This window comes from Dermacentor silvarum, chromosome 8 (assembly GCF_013339745.2).
Source record: "Dermacentor silvarum isolate Dsil-2018 chromosome 8, BIME_Dsil_1.4, whole genome shotgun sequence".
Classification (NCBI taxonomy): domain Eukaryota; kingdom Metazoa; phylum Arthropoda; class Arachnida; order Ixodida; family Ixodidae; genus Dermacentor; species Dermacentor silvarum.
Window position 1 is genome coordinate 164,168,546 of NC_051161.1, and position 21,790 is coordinate 164,190,335.

Below are 21,790 nucleotides of genomic sequence, written 5' to 3' on the forward strand. Positions count from 1 at the left end.
AGGGGTGGCCAGCGCAAACCGACCCATTTTAAAGCCCTCCTTTCGAAACCTATTATACGCCTGACTTTTCGACCAAGCTTCGCGCCAACGAGGCTGCGTTAAAGAAACTATGAAAGTGTTGCTTCCCACTCAATATCTCCAATTTTTTGCAATATTCTGCTCCAAAAATTTAACGCCTGGAAAACTGTTAAAGCACTTGATGTGCCCGTGCAATATTGTTATAGGAAAGACACATTTACGCTTAAGCTTGTTGCCATGCTGTTAAAAGAAAACTTTTTTACAGGTATTATACCATGGCGATGTTAAACCTAATTTTAAACTTGGCCCTTCTCACACTGATACTTCGACTAGGTAAGTGGGCCTTCACATCGGATATAGCAAGGCTCTCTAGTAATATAATGTTGTATAACACTGAATTTACCAGCTCAAAATTAAATTGCGCATATAGGTGGAGGGCAGGATTAGAAATCGGGACAACAGGTGCGTAATTGCATGTAGTGATTAAACACACTTAACATAATACAACGGTAGGCTTTTCGAGAAAGCAAGGTGAGAAAGCAAGCCGCTGTTGCGAAAGCAGGTAAAAAATAAGAGATAAATCCTTCTGCGAAGGTGAATGTGTCGCGTGTTCACACAGGCATTCCGCTTTTTCAGCAAGTTTGAACTCCAACACAAATGCAAAATGTCAGATTTTAAGAGAAAAGAGGCATAAAAAGCTGAATTGGAGTTAGTGGAGTAAACGAAAAAGAAAAAAGTGGAGCAGACATGTGCGACCTTGCGGAAGCACAACCCAATTTTCAACGAAGCTGTTTCATTAGAGCAGTTTTGGTAAGAATATCAGTTGGGTATTATTATTCAAATATATGAAAACGTTACTCGTGTATGACTGCGTCGTTTGAATCTGCGGAATATATTGGCAGGTGTTCTTGCAGCCTAATTATATACTCTCTGGAGAGCTTGAATACATAACTTTGCACAAGCACTAATTAACATGAACATTTTGAATGTCGCATGCAATGACCCATAGCGTGCCGCTTCTTTTCGCGCAAAACAGCCTTTCTGCAACGTACAAGAACCCTCGCCACAGTGAAAAACATAGCGTAAAATGGCCATATAATGCTTCCTAGAACATCATAAAGGAAATATACGCCGAAGTTCAATTCGAACGACAGGTATTACATTTTCCCACAGATATTTCATAGCATTTATAGCATAGATTTTTTCATGGCATAGATATTTCATAGTGCGGGTGAAAGCTGTGACGTCATGCCACCTACGCTAATTGTGAAGCGGCGCTGCTTGAGACAGCTACGGATGTAATTATAAAAATCAAACCCCCTTTTTAAAGAAAGATGGTTCAAGGCGAAGCTTTCTACCATGCAAACTGAATCAAAGTCCGAAGCCAATGACCACGCAATGAACCCAAGAAATACTGAGCGTCCCGATGCGATGCATGTGTTATTTGATTGATTCTTTAGTAGTATATTTTTTGACCATTGCAGTTGAACGAAGACACATTTCGTTAAGTTACATAACCTTTATTTTAGATTCACACTTTCATCGATGATTCTAAACTTGTACAGTATTGCCTTGTGATCCCTGTGGTAGACGGTCAGAGGCGCTGCCGCTGCCGATACCCGGGAGCGGCCTGACGGGCACGATCACGCTCGCGCTTACGTTTGCGTATGGCAGCCTCTTTTGCCGTTCGCTGCAACTGCGGTCTGCCCATGGTGTGACAGCCGGGAATGCATTTTCTGACGCGCGTAGCGCAATGCAGATATATACAGTTCGTCTGGGTAGCGGGGCGTTACAGTTCTCATTGTTCTTATCGGTAATGCTGCGAATGTAAACTGTAGTGCTCTACGATACGTATTTCATGCGCCGTTGTTTTGTTGTGTGGGCAGATGCTCTAATAGTTTTATTGTGTCAGTTGGCTTTTCTGCAATGCCTTTTCGGTGCTCATGGACGAATCAGTGAGCCATAGAAAGCTACACTTTAATAGCTTTTTGCCACATTCACTAGCTGCAAGTTCCTGTAGCACACCATTGAGTGTCACATAATCGAAAGCCTTTTTAAGATCTATTGCAAGAATAGCTCGCACTTGGGCCATGCTGGGTTCTCGGGTGATATCTTCCTGTAGTTCGTTTGAGCAACACGTCCTGTGAAGATATGTGCTGCCTATGTCCTATAAGGGAGTGGGATAAGTATGCCGTTCTATCCAGATGTGCGCGGAGCCTATTGTGTATTACATGTTCTACTACTTTGCCTTCACAGGAGGTATGAGAGGTCGGTCTGTAATTTTCAACTGCGAGATGTCTTTCCTGCTTCATTATGAACACCATCCTAGCCATCTTCTATTCATGTGGTAGCTGACCCGTATACCATGCTTTGTTCATTTGTTGAACGAGGAGTTTATGGCGGACAACGCTGGCTTTTCTGCCTCATGGGACATAATGCTTTCTCATTAAGACATAGCGGGTGAAAATAGCCGCTCATTTAGTTGTTTGGTACAGAGGAGGCACGGCTTTCAGAGGATAACCATGTCGGCGAGCTGTCTTGGTGGCTTTACGGGGTGTAAGTTGCAATGTCCTTTCTTTATATTTTCAGGTTTGACTATTGCCCAGATCAGTGCGCCGTCTGAAGAGAACGTGTGTGCTAAACAGGCAACCTCGAAGAAGAATGATGCAGAAGAAGGGAGTGAGGTACATATGTGAAACATTCAAGAGCCCATCGCGTTTCGTAGAAACACTTGTCTGCTCCACTCGCATAATTTAAAGCTAACACAAAGTGCCTGGAATCTCAGATGGATTGGCCTAAACCAGGAAACTATTGGTGTATAAAACCCTCTAAGGAATGTCTCTAAACAATTCTTATTATATAAGGCGGTGCAGGGCAAGTGAGTTACTTAGTAGCAAGAAATGAGCCCTCCCAGATGTGAATGTACTTTAACGTTTTTTACCAACACTCTTAAATGCTGACGATATAAGTGACCCGCAAGCTCAATTCAATGTACTGCTTAAATGGCATAAATCTCTAAAATTTTCAAAATCTTTTGCCATCGTATAACTTTCTGTCCTTTCGCGTCCCATTAGCTCCAGTCTTCTAATACAATATATGTAGACAATTACAATTACGCAGATTTTTTATAAAACGGTTATGAGCGTAGTGAACGTGGCCTATTCACAATAAGCTTCCCAGGAGAGGTGGACATGGTTGATTGATTGATTTATTTATTACGTACAGCAGGCTGAAAGTTCAAGCAGGGCCGGCCTAAAATGCAAGAACGCAAAAACAAACCTAATTATGTACATGCTGTAAAACAACCAAAGAGACATGTTATAATGTGCACTCAAATCAAATCGAATCAGTAATGCTGCTTTGAAAAAAAAAGTAATTTAAAGAGTCGGTTCCGGAAAATGCGGAGTTGCGGAGTTTGGGTAAGGTGCCGGTAGTGTCGAGTATGCCTGGTTACAAGAGGCGTTATACACGTTGAAGGGTCAAGGAATACCTTCTTAATTAGTTGGTGGAAAAATTCAAGATGTAAGGGCTGTTATTCTCGGTGTTTATATTGAGCGAATGTTATAGTTAGTCTGATGGTGAGTCATATATAGAGTATTAGTTGTACATAAATGGAACAGGTCGTCGTTGAATCCGTTGAAGACTATAAATATTTGAGTTAGTTAAACGTCACACAGAATACTGGTAAACTCGAATTTTGGACATAAGTGTGAAATAAGCTAGCACATTAAAATCAGAAGGTGCTTTTAAATGTATGTATCAAAGAACACAGTTGGCGAAAGGCGGAACCGCATATGTGGTTAATAAAATGAGTTGCTGTTGATGTATCTATACGTTATTTTGGTAACACCTCTAAATATGGTCACTTTATAAGAAAAGCTAACTATATAATGTTCATTACGCTTTTCATTAGATCCATGGGGGGAGCTGACAAGAGAGCTGACTGGAGGTGACGACGTACCGTGGTAGTTCTGCAGCTGATTGCGAACCATTGAGCGTATCAGCTCGCAAAGCAACGCGACGTCGCACCCGAAGCCTACCGGCATATTCGGAGTGGAGACGGCATTTACTTGTCGGTTGTACATGTTGGACCGTTGCTGCAGGGTCTTCTCCATAGCGGTGGCTTCGGTGTAGAACTCCGCAACAGTCTTGGTGGATTCCGAACAAGACCGCCAAAGACGCGTCCTTTACGCGTCTCATCAGATGACGCACGTTCTTCTTTTCCGATATGCTCGTATCGGCACGCCGAAAGAGACGCGTCATGTCCTCTACGTACATCGTGACACTCTCGGTGGGCTTGTGAACGCGTGACTGAACGGCTCGCTCCACTTTTCCCGGCGAGCGGGGGTGGAGTGATTCTCCAGTAGCTTGGGCTGAAACTCAGTCCATGATGACAGAGCGCTGTCGCGGTTCATAAACCACGTGCAAGCACCATACTCGAGGCTGAAGTAGATGTTCCTGAGTTAGGTGGTGTTGTCCTACTCGTTAAACGCAGCGACGTGCTCGAACTCCGCCAGCCAATCTTCCACGTCTTCAAATGTGTCGCTATGAAAAACCGTTGGCACTCGGGGGGTTCAGCAGCGTCATATAAGTCGACGTCACCCTTTCCGTAGTGTTCCCAGTGGTCACAGTCATCACTTGTTCCTGGAGATTTCCAAGTTCTGGGGCGAGGCCTCTTTTCATCGGCTTGTGCGGTGAACTGGAGTCAGCTCCAATTATGTGGCGGTGTTCTCGCTGCCCAGTGGGATCTCCTGAAGAAGGTGACCCAGCATCGCCACTGTAACGTTCCGTACGTTATGGACATGTGCTAAGCATTGACCAGGCCGACATGTGGAAGGGCGAGAAACTACTTGCGTCCTTTATTGCGCTTGCTTATAAAGCCACACCAAGAGCAAAGAGGAAAAAGTAAACGAAAAGGACCCGGCTTGTGCCGAGTAGAAGTAATGACGTGGGCTGCGCTTGTAAGCGTATTATCAGATCACGATACATCTACCAAAATTGTGTCACGTATGCTCTGTTGAAATACACGCTGAGTTCAGGCGTTAGCTCTTTATTGAGTGTAAGTGTCGACGCTGTAAAAAAAGGCGAACTTTATCGCAAATCGTTTTACTGACGTTTCGGCCGAAGGACCGTTCTTCGTGGGAGTGAATTTTTATAGCCGGAATATATATATATATATATATATATATATATATAGGCACTAGAAGGTTGAGGAGGCACGTAGGAAAGAACGATGCTTTATTGCCAGCGTTTCGACCCGGGTCCGGCGTTCGTCAGGGAATACATGAAACGGTAAGGCGTTATGCTTAAATACGTACATGATATAGGGGGGCCCTCGTGACGCATTGTTGCCGTAAGGTGCTTGCGCCCGTGACGAACCAGCATTACGAAGGTCAAATGCGGAAAAAAATTACACCACGGGATATCTGTAACAGGTTCGCAGAGTAGCAAATGTGACAAAGCAATGCATACAACAAAAACAGTTTACAAAAAATGAAACGTAGCTAAATAAACAAAAAACTGTGGCTTTAATCCAGACTGCGAAGGTTGTTGGACAGCGAAGCTGTAAACGACACCCACAACGATTACCCATTGTGACGTCACTTTATTCACACACATGGCTCTACAAAGAGTGAAACCAGAGACAAGTGAAATGTACTTAACCACACCCTTTATTACTTCACAACGACATCATATGCACGCTGTTCTTCTGGCGTCCTTACTTTCCGCGGTCTACCCATGGTATCCTGGAATAAACTGAATGAGTTGATAGACCGTGGTGACATCACTACGTGCTTTCTATGCTGTTGGGTACTCTTCCACTCCGAGTACCTTACACAGCCGTAATCTTTGCCGGGAAACACACGCGGGAAAAGGAACGCTGTAAACGACACCCACAACCATTACCCATTGAGACGACACTTGAATTCAAACACGTGGCTCTACAAAGAGTGAAACCAGAGACGCTGATTTTACGAGGGTTTTGAATGACGTCAACCTCTTTAGAAGCAGCTGCAAACCTAATATTTAGCGGAACGCGTCGGAGGGTGTTCCCATCATCCATAATATGGTTTTGATGCTTGTTTTGTGGTTTTTCATTTGAAAAAGAGTGCTGACCTGTATGCTGTATGCCTGATTTCAAAGGAGATATGCTGTTTGTATTCAATCTTTAGCCTCGCATTTTTTGCTTGCGCCGACACGAAAGTTTGCTTGGCGGCTGGACGTATGCAGCTTCGCTGTAAAAAAAAGAAAGAAGAAAAGATAAACAATGACAGAAGAATGATTTTTTGCTGTAACGTAGTTGCCCCATGACGAATCATCAGCACACATGTCAAAAGTGGTCAAAATACACCACGGGATGGCACCACGGAATTGAACCACAGAAATGCCCCGCTGTGTGCTGGAGCAAGCGCATTTCGTCTTTTCTCATCAGTTATTACAGCTTGAACACGACGAACTTTTGCAAAATCTTCGATGATATGGAAATGATGCCTGTACATTCTTCCGAGCTAATAACGCCTTGTTCAATTGGTGTGAGCGTTGCAGTACAATGCGCGGCTAGAATTAATTTTCCAAGACACAGTGGTACATACTTTTAAGTGGTGTTTTAAATTCCAAGTACTCTCCTTCGCGCCTCGCTTTCTTATTTATTTATAGCAAATTTCTTTGAAGCTGCAGGTTGTTATGTTTTTGGTAACTTTCTTTCGGAGCGCCATTAAGGCGAAAGCCTTATATGTCTCATGGTGAGGTCTCCGTTTCCAGGGCGTTTCAAACCGCGCCGTCGACACGAAATGGTCCTCTTAGGAAAAGGGGCGATAATGCGCACAAAACCGCGAATAAGGGTAGAAGAGAGAGAGAAGGGAGGAAGAAAAGGCAAGGAGGTTAACCAGACTTACTCCAGTTTGCTACCCTACACTGTGGGGACCGGGATGGAGGAGTGAAACAAAAAGAGAGTGAAGACACGAGTGGATAGCACTTCACACGCACCAAGCTTGGTGCAATGTCTACAGTCTGGCGTGCAAGTCTGTCGTCTTCAGGTGCTGAAGAAGAGCTTCGAATTGCTTTCTGGGCGGATGAGCTGTGAGGCCAGGCAAGTGAACAGAACTGATAATGGGTATACAGATAGGTGGATGAGGTGAAATAAAGTGAATTGATGGTTAATTAAGAGTGAATTGGTGGTGAAATAAAGTTTTAGCTGGGTGATTGGAGTCAAGCAAAAGGTAAGGATGAGATAGAGTAAGCTAAGATAATGAAGAGTAAGTGACAGTGAATTAGGAGTAATGAAGGTGACTCAAGTGATGATAGGGTGAATCAAGAGTGATGAAAATTAGAAATTTGGAGTAATAGAGCAAACCAAGTGTGCATCCGACTCGCCATGCAGTCTTCGTCTTAAAGGTTCTATTGTACAGTTATATTCACGCTATTGTCATCATACACTCGTCGTCATCCCATTGTGCTCTCACAATTGTCATATTGTCACGTAGTAGTGACGGTGAAGAGAACAGTACCGTCGTTACTGCATCGTCTTCAAACAGTCGCCATTCATTTGCTGCTATACCATCGTCGGCATGGCGTCGTGGCTGTTCTATCGGCATGATTTAACTTCCACATCCAATTCTCGCAATGACGTTGCCATGATACCGTTGTAGTCGAGCCATCGTCGTCCCGCGGTGTTTTCCCCATCATATATTCAGTATCATCATCACAACGTTGTCATACATTCGTAGTCATACGACCTTCGTCAATCCATCAACGTAAGTCGTTGTTGTTCCTTTTATCGTAACCCTGATGTCGTCATTCAATCATAATTAGGCCGCCGTTGTCATGCTATCGTCGTCAATCTTTCGTCGTCACCACACAGAGGCTATCATGCATCCATTGTCATACCGTCGTCGGTATGCTATGTCATCCCTTCGTCGTTATTTCCGCTTCTTCATCAGGGTGTCGTCATACGGTCGTCGCCACGCCCTCGTCGTCATCTCATTGTCCTCATGTCATCTTCGCCACCTTGTCCTCACCATACCATCGTCATAATTTAAGAATCGAAATCTCATTGTGGTCATGCCACCGTCCTTAAACGCCTTCGTCGTTTCACTGATATCATTCCGTCTTCGTCATTCCATCGTCAGTGCGTCGATGTCCTTCAGACGCCGTCTTGCCTCCATGCTCATGGGCGAGTTTGGCAAGCGAGTGCCATAGCAAAGTGGGATGATATCAGAGTACATGACATACAGCCGAAGCAACAGAAGTCTCTGAATTACCACTACGTTTCACGTGACTTCAGGAGTATGGTCTGTCGCTACATTGCTCGATTGCGCGTTACTGTCGGTGGTCGTCGTGAGGTGAGTTGTTTCGTAATTTTTGTTAAAATATTGGTCTAACAAAACATTGAAATGTTATAAGTTTGCAACGGTTGAAGATTTCATCTCGTAGTATTAAATATTCATGGGAATGTTATAACCACATCTGCTACTTTGTTCCAGAAACCCCGTGATAATTGCACCTGCGAAGTAGACGGCCAAATACACAAATATCCAGATGGTTATCCTTGTTTGGTAAGTAGACTACGCGATTTCCTGATAGAATATATATTATCTGGCGTGTGGCTCAGCTGAATAAAATTTCCAGTCGCCGTGGTTGTGTGTTGGCTATGGAGATGGGTTGCTAAGCACGAGGTCGCGTGATCAAATCACGGCCATGGCGGCCGCATCGCGATGGGGGCTAAATGCGAAAACACCCGCGTACTTAGATTTAGGTGCACGTTTACGAACCCCAGGTGGTCCAAATGTTTCCCGAGTCCCTCACTATGGCGTGCCTCAAAATCAGATCGTGCTTTTGGCACGTAAAACCCCTATAAGCAACACAGAAGATAGGGACTTTATATATAGTGAAACATCTGACTTTCAACCTCTTCGCCATCTTATTACAAAATATTTCCTAATGCGATTACAATTCTTCCCCTACATGTCTGTCGGCCTGTCTGTCTAACCTCTCACACAGACCGATTGTCTCAAGTTGTCTAAAAGTTTGCGCCACAAGGCATTCGCTCGTGATCTCGATGCCGTCCGGGTCTTTCCATTGTCGTCATTCCAGCTGTGTCATCTGACCCTCGCCAGGCCGTCGTCAGTCAGTGCCTTCTATGCCGACCCAGTGGCCGAAGTTGGCTAACGGCAGGCGCCAGCTACGTATGTGCTCGAGGTCGTGATGCCATTGTAGTCGTTGCATCCTTGTCATTTTAATGGTGCGAACGAACATCGTTGTTCGGAGCACGCGTTCAGTCTCGCCGCGCGTGATTGGCCTAAGCCGCACCGATGTCGTCAGTCGCGGGATGAAGCCAGGTTTTTGGTGACGTCAAAATGATCACATGCTCCTGTCAATCATTTTGAAATGGATCAGGTGGTCTGCTAGGAGCAGAACGCCAGAAGAGGTCTGCATATCGAGCGGTCATGCGCCCGCTACGAGACCGGCATCGCATAGCACGTCTGCTGGATTGGATTGGATCTAAATGGCAGCTGTGGCAACGGAATTGCACGCTCGGTTTCAATCCATAGTCGAATTCAGAAGAAAGAAATGGCGCTTGCAATGAGGGCTTCGGTTGTTGCGTTGGCGTTGCTCGAGGAGTAAGCAGAGCGGTTGGAGGTGCCAAATGCATTTGAAGAGATGACAGAAACCGAATTCCAGCGTCGCTTTCGTTTCTCGAAACTAATAGTGTGTTTGCTTGTGAAGCGAACTCTACCCCATCATCGGGTGCCAGCGAGCCGGTGGAATGTTGTTGTTGCCTCTTGAAAAGGGCTCCACTGTTTGAGTTGTTTCTTTTGTTTTCGCCGATGCGCGAGACCAACTAGCGACCATGCGGAAAAACTAGTAGCCCATTCAGCGCGAAATAAATCTATCAATGAAAAAAATTATATTAACATTTTCGGCTCTCGATGTTTCAATAAAGGAGTCATTAAAAAAGGAAACATAAATTGTATTTTTTAAATAGTTTTCCGTGGTGTCCGCATTTGTGGACAGGGCGCCTTACTGGTGTTTCTCTGTAGGGGCTTCTCAGTGCTTGCGTTCATGACGTCCTCTAACCAGCTGTTCAGCGTAAAACACAGGAAAATGAGAAATCACTCTCACGGGCCACCCTATGCGCCAAGTCTTGCTCCACGAATTAATCATTCGAGAGATCTGCATCGGATACGTCAGCCATTTTAAATTTTCGCTAAAAGTTTGTCGACAGTCTGGTCATCGACCTTTCTTCTCTCTAGCGCATGCTTAGAAATGCCTGAAAAAGTAAGATGTTTTATTTTAGTGAGGGGCGTCATGTGCTATACAAGGCAGCATGCTCGGAAAGGCGGCTTCGAGGTGTCATGTGCACAAACGTGGACACTAACTTTCCGTAGTTGCGTGCGGCTTTCTTGCACTTGATACTCCAAGAAAAGATAGCATTTGACAATCAGGAAAAATTTCTTTTTACTAATAACTGGCATTTGGGTGTATTTAATAACAGTTCATACCATGATGATGATGATGATGATATAAACTTTAATTTTCGAGACCGGTGTTCCCGAGCATTTGAGCTGTGGATCACTCTAGGTGGGAGGGTCCCTCATTCCAGGAATCCTCTGGCCGCGATAGCTATCCCGGGCTCTGGCGACAAGACGTCGTTGTTCGTCCAGGGCCGGGGTGGAGATCTTGGCCTCCCACGTCTCGGCGAGGAGGTTCACGTCTTCGGACGTTGTATGTTTGGTAACGGCGTCTTCGGGGCACCACGGGCACTCTAGTAGCAAATGAGCCAGAGTGTCTGGCACGGCGCAGATCGGGCAGTAGTATGTGTGTAGTGTCGGGTGGATGCGATGCATGAGGATCCCATGGGTGTACGTATTGCTCTGCAGTCTTCGGAATGCGGTGCTTTCCTCTTTCGTCAGTTTTGGATGAGGTGGCGGATACACCCTGCGTCCCAGACGGTAGTGTTGGAGAATGGCGTTATACGTGAGGGGTATTGTCTCCGTTTCCGTTGCGTCACCAGGCGGTCGGGGATCTCGCGAGGCGGCGAGAGAGGCCCGGTTGACGTGGTCGCGGGCCGCGGCGTGTGTCGCTTCGTTTCCCTCGAGCCCCTCGAGGTTATTGGTTTTCATACCATGAAAACAATAAAAAAGAAGACCTACTTATGGTTCGCACCGTAGAAGCTTGAAGCGGCCATTTTCCCGCGCTTTCTCATTTTTATTTCGTATGTCTTCAGGACGATGGCTCAACTTGTCAAATAGATGCGCATTTGCCCGCGCTTTTGAAATTATATTTTTCAATCTGTGTTTGGAACTACGCGAATGCAAAGTCGGTGTCCATGTTTGTGGACACAGCGCCTGAAGGGGATAGTGATAAATTGCCGCATGGTTAGGTCACCAATGATTTGGTAGAGACAACTGCACACAAGTTTTGTTCTCGCTGGGAAGCGCCGCTCACTTATCGCTTCCCATGGGCACATAAATTAAGTAAAGTAAGTGTGGTCGTTCATTTCTCTTTCACATGAGTAGAATTACATTCTAAATGTTCGTTGGAAAAGCCTTTTTGCTGATAAAAAAGGGGCAACGGTAGCCAAAGTCAACGGCGTCGACTGGCAACAAGGTCAGCGCGTATGCATGATATGCGTCAATGACGTCAGTGAGGCTGTTTTGCAGAATACCAGAGAATCAAATGGATCCTGGCCGAAGCACGAAGCTGCCGAGTGCCGCTGGCTGCAAAAGCCAAATTCTCGCCGCATAGCACGGTTTGCTGCACCCATGTCACATGTGACAACACCGATCCTTAGAGAAATCTGGCTGTATATCTGAACTATTTGCAGGACATACGACTTGAGCACAGAGCTGTCCACGTGCCTACCAATGAATTCGTAGGCTATCACTTGCTTCCACATTCATTTACTTCACCCAACATAGCCACCAAAACATGATTGGCTGGCTCCTTGGGCTTTGAGGGAGCGTCGTTCCTCCCTGATGCACGTCTTCACCACGATCCAGTTTTAATCCGGGTGCTATCTCCATTTCATCAACATCCAACGATCTGCAGTGCAGAATCTGAAGAGAGTATCCGGCATACGTCACCTTACAATCATTAGTTAGTGCTCCGGCTCTTCCGATATCCCCTTGGCAAGCATTCCTGACCTCTGAGTCTCATTATAACGTTGATTTGTGAAGAACTGCAACTGCAGCTTTCTTGACCTATTAGAGCACTCACGTTCTGCCTGCTGCTTCTGGCAAATGCGGCATTATTGAGGAGGAGATGGCCTCCTTGAGCAGTGCCCAACATCCAGGCACCCTCATCCTTGGCCCGCCACCGGCTTCGTACGCTCAAATTGCTGCAATGCCAATCGTATTTCCTCCTCCGCGTTGCGTTTGCCTGTATGATCACCTGGTACATTAAGCTACCTGAGTTTCAAACCCGCCTTACTTGTCTGCATGGCGCCCTACGTGCCCGACGTGCTAATGCCATGCCTCCCAAAGACATGTCCCCATTTGCGCTTGCTTCCACAATAAGCCCCGCATACTACGGCTGCTCAAAATGAGGCACTGTGAGATTTTCACTTGAAGCAAAAGCGATCCCTTGACGCCAATTTGTTTTTACCGGGACAGACTTTGGTCGCATCCCAACAATTTAACATCGATGGCCAGACTATCATGCGCCGTCGTTCTACTACATCTCTTTACCCTAGCTCCAAACCATCGAGTAGGCGGTCACCGACACGCTCAACAAGAACTACGTATGCGCATCTCCATGTTCATTGCTGTCACCTGTAGTTTCATTGAAGAAGAGGAATAGGTACGATTTTCTGTCGATTACCACGCGCTAAATAAGATCACCCGAAACGATGTGTATTCAGTGCCTCGTATCGATGGCACTCTTGATAATTTGGAAAGGGCCTAATGTTTCTCTAGCTTAGATTTTCACTCCCGCTATTGTGACATTCCAATCCACGCAGCTGACACATGTGCAACATAATGCCCGTAGGCTTATTTAATGCTCATGCCAAATTGGAAAGAATGATCGACACTCCTGGCATCCTTTTCAAGTGGAAAACCTGTCTATTTTATCTAGATAACATCGCCTCTACTCTTTTCTATGAGTTTTCCTAGGCATTTTCAGCGTTATAGGCGAAGCGATCACAGGTATTGCCAATGCTTGCGTTCAATTAAACAAGAAGTGTCACTTCACTAGCACAATGATTATAGTTCTTGGCTATTCTGGTTAACAAATGCGAGCCAGATCCTGACAAGATGTCCCCAGTGATAACTAGTCACGCCCACTTCGTGCAAAAGAACTGCGTAGCTTCCTCCGTCGAGCTTCCATACGAGAGATGATTGAACCACAACTTTGCCACTACTGCCGCGCCCATCCGTGGAATTCTTCGTATATAGTGCTACTTCATTCCACTAGTGCGCTGTGTGAGAAGCCGCCATTTAGGAACTCAAAGTGCCCTGAACTTCCCACCTGTTGTTTCTCATTTCGGTGGGAAGGCATCCACTCTACTGCATCCTGACGCTAACAGTCAAGGAATTGGCGCCATGCCGCTGCTCTTGCACCACCGCGTTTCTCGCGAGAAAGTCCTTGCATATCTAAGCTGTATTTTGAGTTCCGTGGAAAATAAGTGCACTACTACCAAAGAGAAGTACGAGACATTTGTATTGTTCGTGCAGAAATTTCGCCCACACCACCACAGTTGACGTTTTATTGTTGTTGCCCACCATCATGTCTTATGTTGGTTGTTGACGGTCAAAAACATGTCAGGACACCATGATCGCTGGATCCTCAGATTAAAAGCATGTGATTCAGATACCATATATAAGTCCGGATGGAAGCATCAAGGCTGCCACGCTTTTCCTGGCGCCCACTGCCTCCATCTTTGCACCACGTTACCTCACCCCGTCAACTTAGACACACGGACGTCGCATCGTCAGTTTTACCTATTGCTTACCTGCCGCAGTTGTCATTAAGCCACTCTTTATTGTTTTCCTGTCGCAATCGCGCTGATTCTTATTGCTGCGGCCTCATTGAATGCCGTCAGCGGTGTTTTATTACAACGAAACATTCGGCTTCGTAGATGGCTATAACACTTCAGATAAGGTGACAGTGTTTAATGCCGCTACATTTTTCGCTCCGCGGGTAATCGATGGGTTCGCTGCGTTCCCGCGCTCTCTCCGCGCTGAATTTCTGTGGCCTTATTATGACGGCCTGACGTCTGGCACACTTGGATTACCTCAAAACTCGTGAGCGCATATGCACCCGATTCTTCTGTCCAGTTCTTTACGCCAGTACGGCTGGAAGTGTCGCCTCTTGCCTTCTTTGTCAACGCTGCAAGCGACCTAATACTGCACTCTCCGTGACGCTACAGCCACTTCCTTGTACAGCGGGATACTTCACTGTTGACGGCATTGCCCTTTAAGACTCTAACCGAGCTACTCGATGCGGCAACCAGTGGATCGTCCCTGCTGTGGACTATATGATCCGGTACACCGAAATTGCCTCCGTCCACTGATGGACTGCTTCGGAAGTGGCAGCCTACCTTTAACAAGCTATCTACATACTCCATGGAGCCCCTGATGTTCTTTTCAAAGGCCGCGGCAATGCATTTCTCTCAAACACCTTTGATGTATTTCTGCGAGCCTCCAACACCATGCAAATACACGCTAGGCTCAGTGATATAATGTAGATGTATTTACAACATAACTATTACAACTGGGATGTCATTCTTCCCTTTGTAAAACTTGCCTATATAACACAGCTGTTCGATGACGAACTGGGTACTCTGCGTTGTTTTTCTGGTCTATGGTCAACATCCGAAACTCTTGCCTTCAATGTTTATTTCTTTTCTGGCTCTATGAAGATTTCACCATCTATTCGTGACGAATTTGCGTCCCGTCTTCCCCGAGGTCGCTGCGGCACTCGTAGAAACACTGAGGCGTGTGAAGATCGCAATAGTCGTTACGGTTCCATTCACGGCGTCGTTTTCTATAGCCATGCGGAAGGTGTGCTACTTTGGACATCCGTACAACGCCCGGTTTATGTGACAGCTTCAATCTCGGTACAACAGCTCCTACCGAATCAAAGAGGGCACCTCCCCGGTTAACTACGGCGTTACACCTTGATACCGATCGACGCTGCCATGGGAAAGAAGTGACGTATGTTTCCCGCCTAAAGATCTTCCATTGGCGTTACAGGATAGCTTAATATGGGGCCGGTCATTTTTTACAAGACAGAATGAGAGAGAGAGACAGATAGCTTGACAAAGATCAGTCAAACATGCTGACCACACCGTTACTGTGTGGAACGTGGAACATGAGCTGAACATCGGTCAGCTTTGTAGATAATGTGTACAAGGGACGGACAGATTATAGAGATCACCTTTCCGTATTTCACTTCACCTGTGTTTGCTGTTACTAAGAGTTTTAAATTTATTTTGATAGAACGCGCCCTTAACTGCGATATACAACTTTCGGTGCACCAGTCAAAGTTCGAATGGGGACCATTGTGGGGTTCTTTCAAGCATGCACAAAAGAAAACTTCTGAACATATTTATTGCGAAAGCTTCGCTCTTAAGCTTCTGTAAATACATTTGCAAGAGGAAACAACGCAAGCAACGAACCCAGCTTAAGCAGTGATCCTATTAGATTATTAAAGTTATCGTTTGTGATGCCAAAACAATGCTTGATTATAAGAAACACGGTATTTTTTACGAGATGAGCGTGGCACGCTGTTGTATTGCAAAGATTACTAATGACCTACTAAAAATAACTACCGTTGTAATAGCACTAGTGTTCGAACTACAATGAGCTCGTGGTGAACTGTTCAAAAACACATTCATTCCAGGTGTTAACAGATGGGTACAATGGTGAAAATGACTATAAGCACGGCACTTGCCAGGATGGAAAATGTATTTATACTGAGATACCGTTCGGCTGTGAAGATAAAGCAAATGAACAAAATACTGAGGTAAGAAGCTACGAATAGAATATCGCTCTCCTTTCGGAATGTGACGTTCATCCTATACGCGGCCACTTATGGGAGAACTTACGAGCCTGTCGTCGCACTTCTGCCCGTCTTATGTGCCGTATTTTTCTCAGCATGGCTATTTTCCTAGTCTATTGCATTTTATTCCTACATACTAGATGTTGCTTTAAGTTACCGGCAATGTGTATTTCGGTATTGAATATGACTCCACTTAAACCAACAATTTCTTTTTCTCCCGGGGCAAAGCTATAGCCTACACCCCATTTGTGAATCGTGTTCCATGGTCACAAGAGCAGTCAGCCTGCGAAAACTACGCACTCTATGTGTGTTCGTGCGTCTCGCGTACAATCAAAAAACAATTTTTAGCTGCATTAAGCCGTGGCAATCTGTTTATGCTGTTCTATACCATTTGAAGTTTTATGATATTCTCGTATGCATGAAAATGTCACACATATTGAAAGGAACTGGCAGCACCTTTCATGAGCAGCTGACTCCTGGAAAACATGGCGTAGTAGACCTGACTCTCGAGCAGGGTGCAGCGCTGACAATTATTTCTTCTCATTGCCTGTATTTTCCATTGCACATCGCCCGCTTTACTACAAGTGACATTAAGTGCTCTGTCGCAACGTGTTGGTATTATTATGTTTTTTGTCTAGTAGTGGGTGTTTATGTTTTTTCCTTTTTTTGTTGGGTGTGTGATTTACATAAAAGTGAAAATCACCAGAAAATGACACTGGTGGTTTTGCAGAGAAATTGGTAAAACTTGTGGCGGATAAAGACGGTTTTCATAGAAATAAAATAGGACAGTATAATGTACTTTCTCCTTAGGCAATGCTAATCAACTCGCGCAACACGCATGGATTCAGTGACTCTTTTAACAGTTCGAGCACGTAGCTATAATTGAAGATTGGTAACAAGAAAAATGGGCCAGGGGAAGAAAAATGTTTGACAGGGGAAGCCTTATTTGTTGCTGGGATGAAGGCGCCTCAACACGCTATGGACTACTTCACTATAAGAAATTGATTTTGTAGCGCTTCACAATCACGGAGGAAGGCTAACAATTTCACTTTAGATCACCAACACAGGATAACTCCTAAGCCGGTAGAAAGCTCGCAGGTCTATTTTTAGATTATTTCAACCAATCGCAATAATGGCCAAAAAATGGGCAAAATCGACCGGAGTAACGATGCCCTGTCAGGTAAGATATTGTCTGAACAGTTTCTCATGAGATGTCGTAAGAATCTTCAGCGTTCCACAAGGACAATAATTTTCATGGATTTGACAAGTTAGTACTAGCTGGTGATCCCTATCCGGAGCCAGGGGTTCGCTAAGTACTGATGATGTCAAAGAAGTGAGAGAACTCAGCAAGCGAGAAGGTCAAACTTGAAAGTATGAGCATAAATACGCGAATGGAAAACCGTATAGCTAGCTACCTACGTGATGAACACTGGCACAAAGCTACCAATAGCTGGACCAAATGAAAGTCTCTAATACAACAACAGCCTTATGCGGAAAGCGTTACCTCTGTGAGCATAAAACAGATGACTAGACCAAAAAGGCCTATATTGTCGAGGAGGGTACGTAGATTCCTCCAATTCTTCTAATCAAGACAGCCATTCGTTTCGCCATGCTCCAGTGTATCGATCCGGAGCGTGACTACAGGCAACAGACAGCAAAAAATAAAAATCTATGCCTACAGCCAAAGGAATGCCTGAAGGAGACGCTGCTACTGCTTTGCGGGCGAGTGGATGTAACTCAATCATGCATAGCTAAACGATCCTTCGTCAGAAATAATAAGTTACAGGGGAAAATTCCGCAATCTATCTTCTCGACAAAAAAAATAATGTCTCCACAAGCAGACGAGAAGATAATTTCCTGTTTCTTCGCAGGCAAAACTAAAGCGATCTAATTGGAAAACCCATAAACGATATTGTCTTGAGAAAGCATACAATAATTTCGAGATGTCTCGAATCTCGAGACTGGATTGAGAGGACATCTCCATACTAAAACATTTTTGAATATAAGGTCATCATTACCTGTTCCAGAGACCGGAGACAAGTGAGAATTAGCTCAGGTAACGAGACAGGGAACGTGAAATTCTCGTCAGCTGCTGACACCAACCATAAATTCACTTGACATCAGTCCACATGACTTAAGGGCCAAGCAAAGGGATGCGAGCACCCCTGGTACCTGCCGGAGTGGCTCAGTCAGCTAATGCGTTGGGCTGCTGAGCACGAGATCACGGGATCGAATCCTGGTCGCGGCGGCCGCAATTCAATGGAGGCGAAAGTGCAAAAATGCCTGTGTGTTTGCATTGTAGTACACGTTAAAGAACCCCAGGTGGACAAAATTATTCCGGAGCCCTCCACTACAGCGTGCCTCATAAGCAGAACTGATTTTGGCACGTAAAACTCCAGAAAGAAGAAGAAACAGCACCCGTGGTAGTGTGAATTCTACGCAATTGGCAAGAAGGTAACGACTAGATTTGATAATATGTAGTGCAGTTTATAAAAGGGAGTTGTCTACGAAATGTACTCGTGGCATGCACCGAAACAACTCGATCAGGGATTAGTCCCAAGCAGCATTCACTATTTTTGATGAAAATGGCACACGAAAGAATACACTCAGCAGACCAGGGAATTCAAGGGAGCCACAGACGGTTAATTTGAAGGGTCATACTGGCCGGTAGTTCAATCAGGCTTTGCATGGACTTTTAAATGCGTGCCAAACGTGTCAGAGGAATATCCTCAAACACTTAGTCAGCCGAGTACCGCTGGGAAACACTGTAGTCATTGAATAAATGGCGAACAAGTACGTTCAGCCTACGGTTGATTTGGCAACGCATTATTCTTATGCTATGACACTACCTAGCACTGCAACGGCGAACATTGCTGAAGCGCTCCTGGAGATGTTCTCTTGGGCCTGAGTTCCACCGCAGATAGTCAATCACTCAGGCAAATGATTCTCGTAGCACCTAATAAAGGGGTTAATCCGACTTTATTCGTTTACAGAGCTACCAACAATCCCACATCATCTTATGGCAAATAGCCTCGTGAAAAGATTCGCCGCGTACCCTCTGTGTTTGCCAAGTGGCTTTTGCGCTGCGCTGCTAAACACGTTTTCACGCGGTCAAATCCCGGCCGATAGGTGCGAAATCCAAAAACCCCGTGTACCGTGCATAACGTTCAGAAACCCAAGTGTTTAAAATTATTCTAGAGTTCGCCACTATGGCGTGTGTCGTATCAGATAATGGTTGTGGCACGTAAGACACCATAGTAATTTTGGGAGATTTTCCACCACTTGGAAATAAATAATTAGACAATTGTTCAAGAGACTCGAAACAGTTGGGGTGGATATTTGCCAAAATTTTTACTTGCTTACCACGAAATTCCCGAACTTAGCTTGTGCTTTGGAACCTTTAATCTGCTACATGCGCGTTACGTCTGAGGACCTATTGCGATATTTCAGGGATTTTCGGCAGATGATTAGCTAGATGATAACGCAAAATCCTCCTGTGATTATGTGGTTTAACTCCTAAGGCGCCTTGAGGACACTTGTCATTTAGCCAAGGAGGAGCTTCATGAAGCAAAGCTTCTAATGAAGAAGTACTATGATCAGAAAGCCAAGGAACGTCCTGCTGCTTCTCCCATTCGGTATGAGCAAGTCGATTCTGAAGTGGAAATGTCCGTTCTCCGCACTTGAGGGGAGAAATGACGTCGACTACGAGATTGACTTTTGAATTAGAACGACGCTATTCAGTAAAAGCCTGTGTAATGAAGAATACAAGACGACGACGAAGCAGTCAGCAAGCAAAGCCACAGTGTTGGTTGTAATTAACCACGCGCCCCGAGCTTGTGTTTGCCTGGATTCTGGCTGCTGGTCGCCCCGCCGCTTCTTGACGTTCGCCCGTCGTTTGTGGCCGTTCCTTGACGTTCGACACGTCAATAAATCACGTGGCATTTGGTGGAGGCTGCGTGGGTCCCCTGCACCAACCTGGAGCTCCGCTACCTTTGGTTCCTGCACCCATGATGGTCAACGACACCTCGACTCAGACTGACCCTTCCGCAGCGCAGCCACCTGCTGCGCCGTGTACCGTGAGCGGGATCCGCCTATCTTCAACGGCTAAGGTGACTCCGATGTTGAAGACTGGTTGTCGACATACGAACGGGTCAGCGCGAATAACAAATGGGACGATTCAACGAAGTTGACTCACGTCATGTTTTATCTCGCGGACATCGCGCAGCTGTGGTATCGCAACCACGAGACCGACATTCCCACCTTGGTCCGTTTTCAAGGCTTCCATTTCGGACGTCTTTCGTCGGCCTACGGCCCGCAAGCTTCGCGCAGAGCAGCGCTTGCGTGAACGTGCGCAAGCATCCGGGGGAGAATTACACGGGCTACATCGAGGATGTGTTTAATCTCTGCAACCGCGTCAACCCCACCATGGCAGAGGCGGAGAAAATCAAGCATATACTGAAGGGCATCGAGGACGACGCTTTTCAGATGCTGCTCGCGAGAAATCCCACCACGATCGCGGCACTCATCTCCTTGTGTCAGAGCTTTGACGAGTTGCGTAGGCAGCGTACGATCGCCCGCCAAGCCCTCATGACACCAGACACACTATCAAGCTTGCAGCTAGCTGCCCACCCTGCCGGTCAATAGCCGCTGCTATCTACCATCAAGGACTTTATCCGGGAAGAGGTAGCGCGTCAGCTTTCATTGCTACTTCTCACGCACGAGCGTTCGCAGTCTTTGGCTCCGGACCTTCAACACGTCATTCGGAACCAGGTTGCTGAGGCCCTCCCGCCTGTCACTCACCAACCACCTGTCACTGCGCAACTTACCTACGCTTCCGTCGCGGTCCGGCCCCCTCAACATCCTGCGCCGTATGCTCGACCTGCGATGCCGACCCATGCCTGGCCGACGACTTCGAACGCAGCGCCGCTCGCCTTCGCGAGATCTTCGGCTCCGTTCCTCCGCCGCCCCGACGCGTGGCGGACGCCAGACAATCACGTCGCCCGCCACTGTCGCCGATGTCCACCTTCGCGCTTTGACGTCATGTACAGGCATGTTCCTTCGTCTGCCCGGTCCCCACCAAGGTACGTCCCTGACGATCAACCAGCCTATGCTAACCGCCGGTCCCTATCTCCGCGACGACGCTCCCTATCACCCATGCGTCGCCGACCTCCTACGGAAGAGGGAAACTGATCGCTGCAGTTCCGGAGGCAAAAGCTGCATGCACGTCGAACTCCCCAAGGCCTCCATCTATTTCGCCGCAGGACATTATCGACATCGATGTTGAAGGAACCGCCGCATTAGCGCTTATGGACATGGGGGCCGCCGTTTCGGTTACCTGCGAAAACCTATGGCGCAAGATCAAAAAAGTGACCACGTCGCTCTCGGGACTAATGCTCCGCTCTGCCAGCTCACAGTGCATTGCGCCTTCAGCTGCTTGCACCGCACGTGTCGTTATTCAAGGTGAACTTTATGTCATCGAGTTTTTCGTGGTGCTGTCATGCTCCCACGTCGTTATTCTCGGCTGGGACTTCCTTTCGCGTCATCGCGCCGTCATAGACTGCTCCCGTGCAGAAGTGGCCCTTACGCCACTGCAAATCTCGCTTCCTGTGGATAATCATCCCGACGCTCACAAACTTGTCGTTGCTGCGGACACAGCTATTGCCTCTGAAACGTCGACCCTTGTGCCTCTGACCTGTACGGCCGCCCCTGACGGAACTGTTCTGTTTGCCCCATCGGAGGTACTTCTCTGCCGTCGCGGCCTACGACT

The 21,790-nt window shown here is 46.3% G+C and overlaps 1 protein-coding gene across 1 annotated transcript; it reads left to right on the forward strand.

Annotated features, from left to right (window-relative positions):
• The first annotated feature begins 293 nt into the window (after positions 1–293).
• Positions 294–16,005, forward strand: LOC125947761 (uncharacterized). The gene is made up of 4 exons (XM_049673036.1): positions 294–351; positions 2,608–2,702; positions 8,502–8,573; positions 15,865–16,005. Exons 1-4 carry the CDS (start codon positions 294–296, stop codon positions 16,003–16,005), a joined length of 366 nt encoding a protein of 121 aa, XP_049528993.1.
• Positions 16,006–21,790: the final 5,785 nt, after the last annotated feature.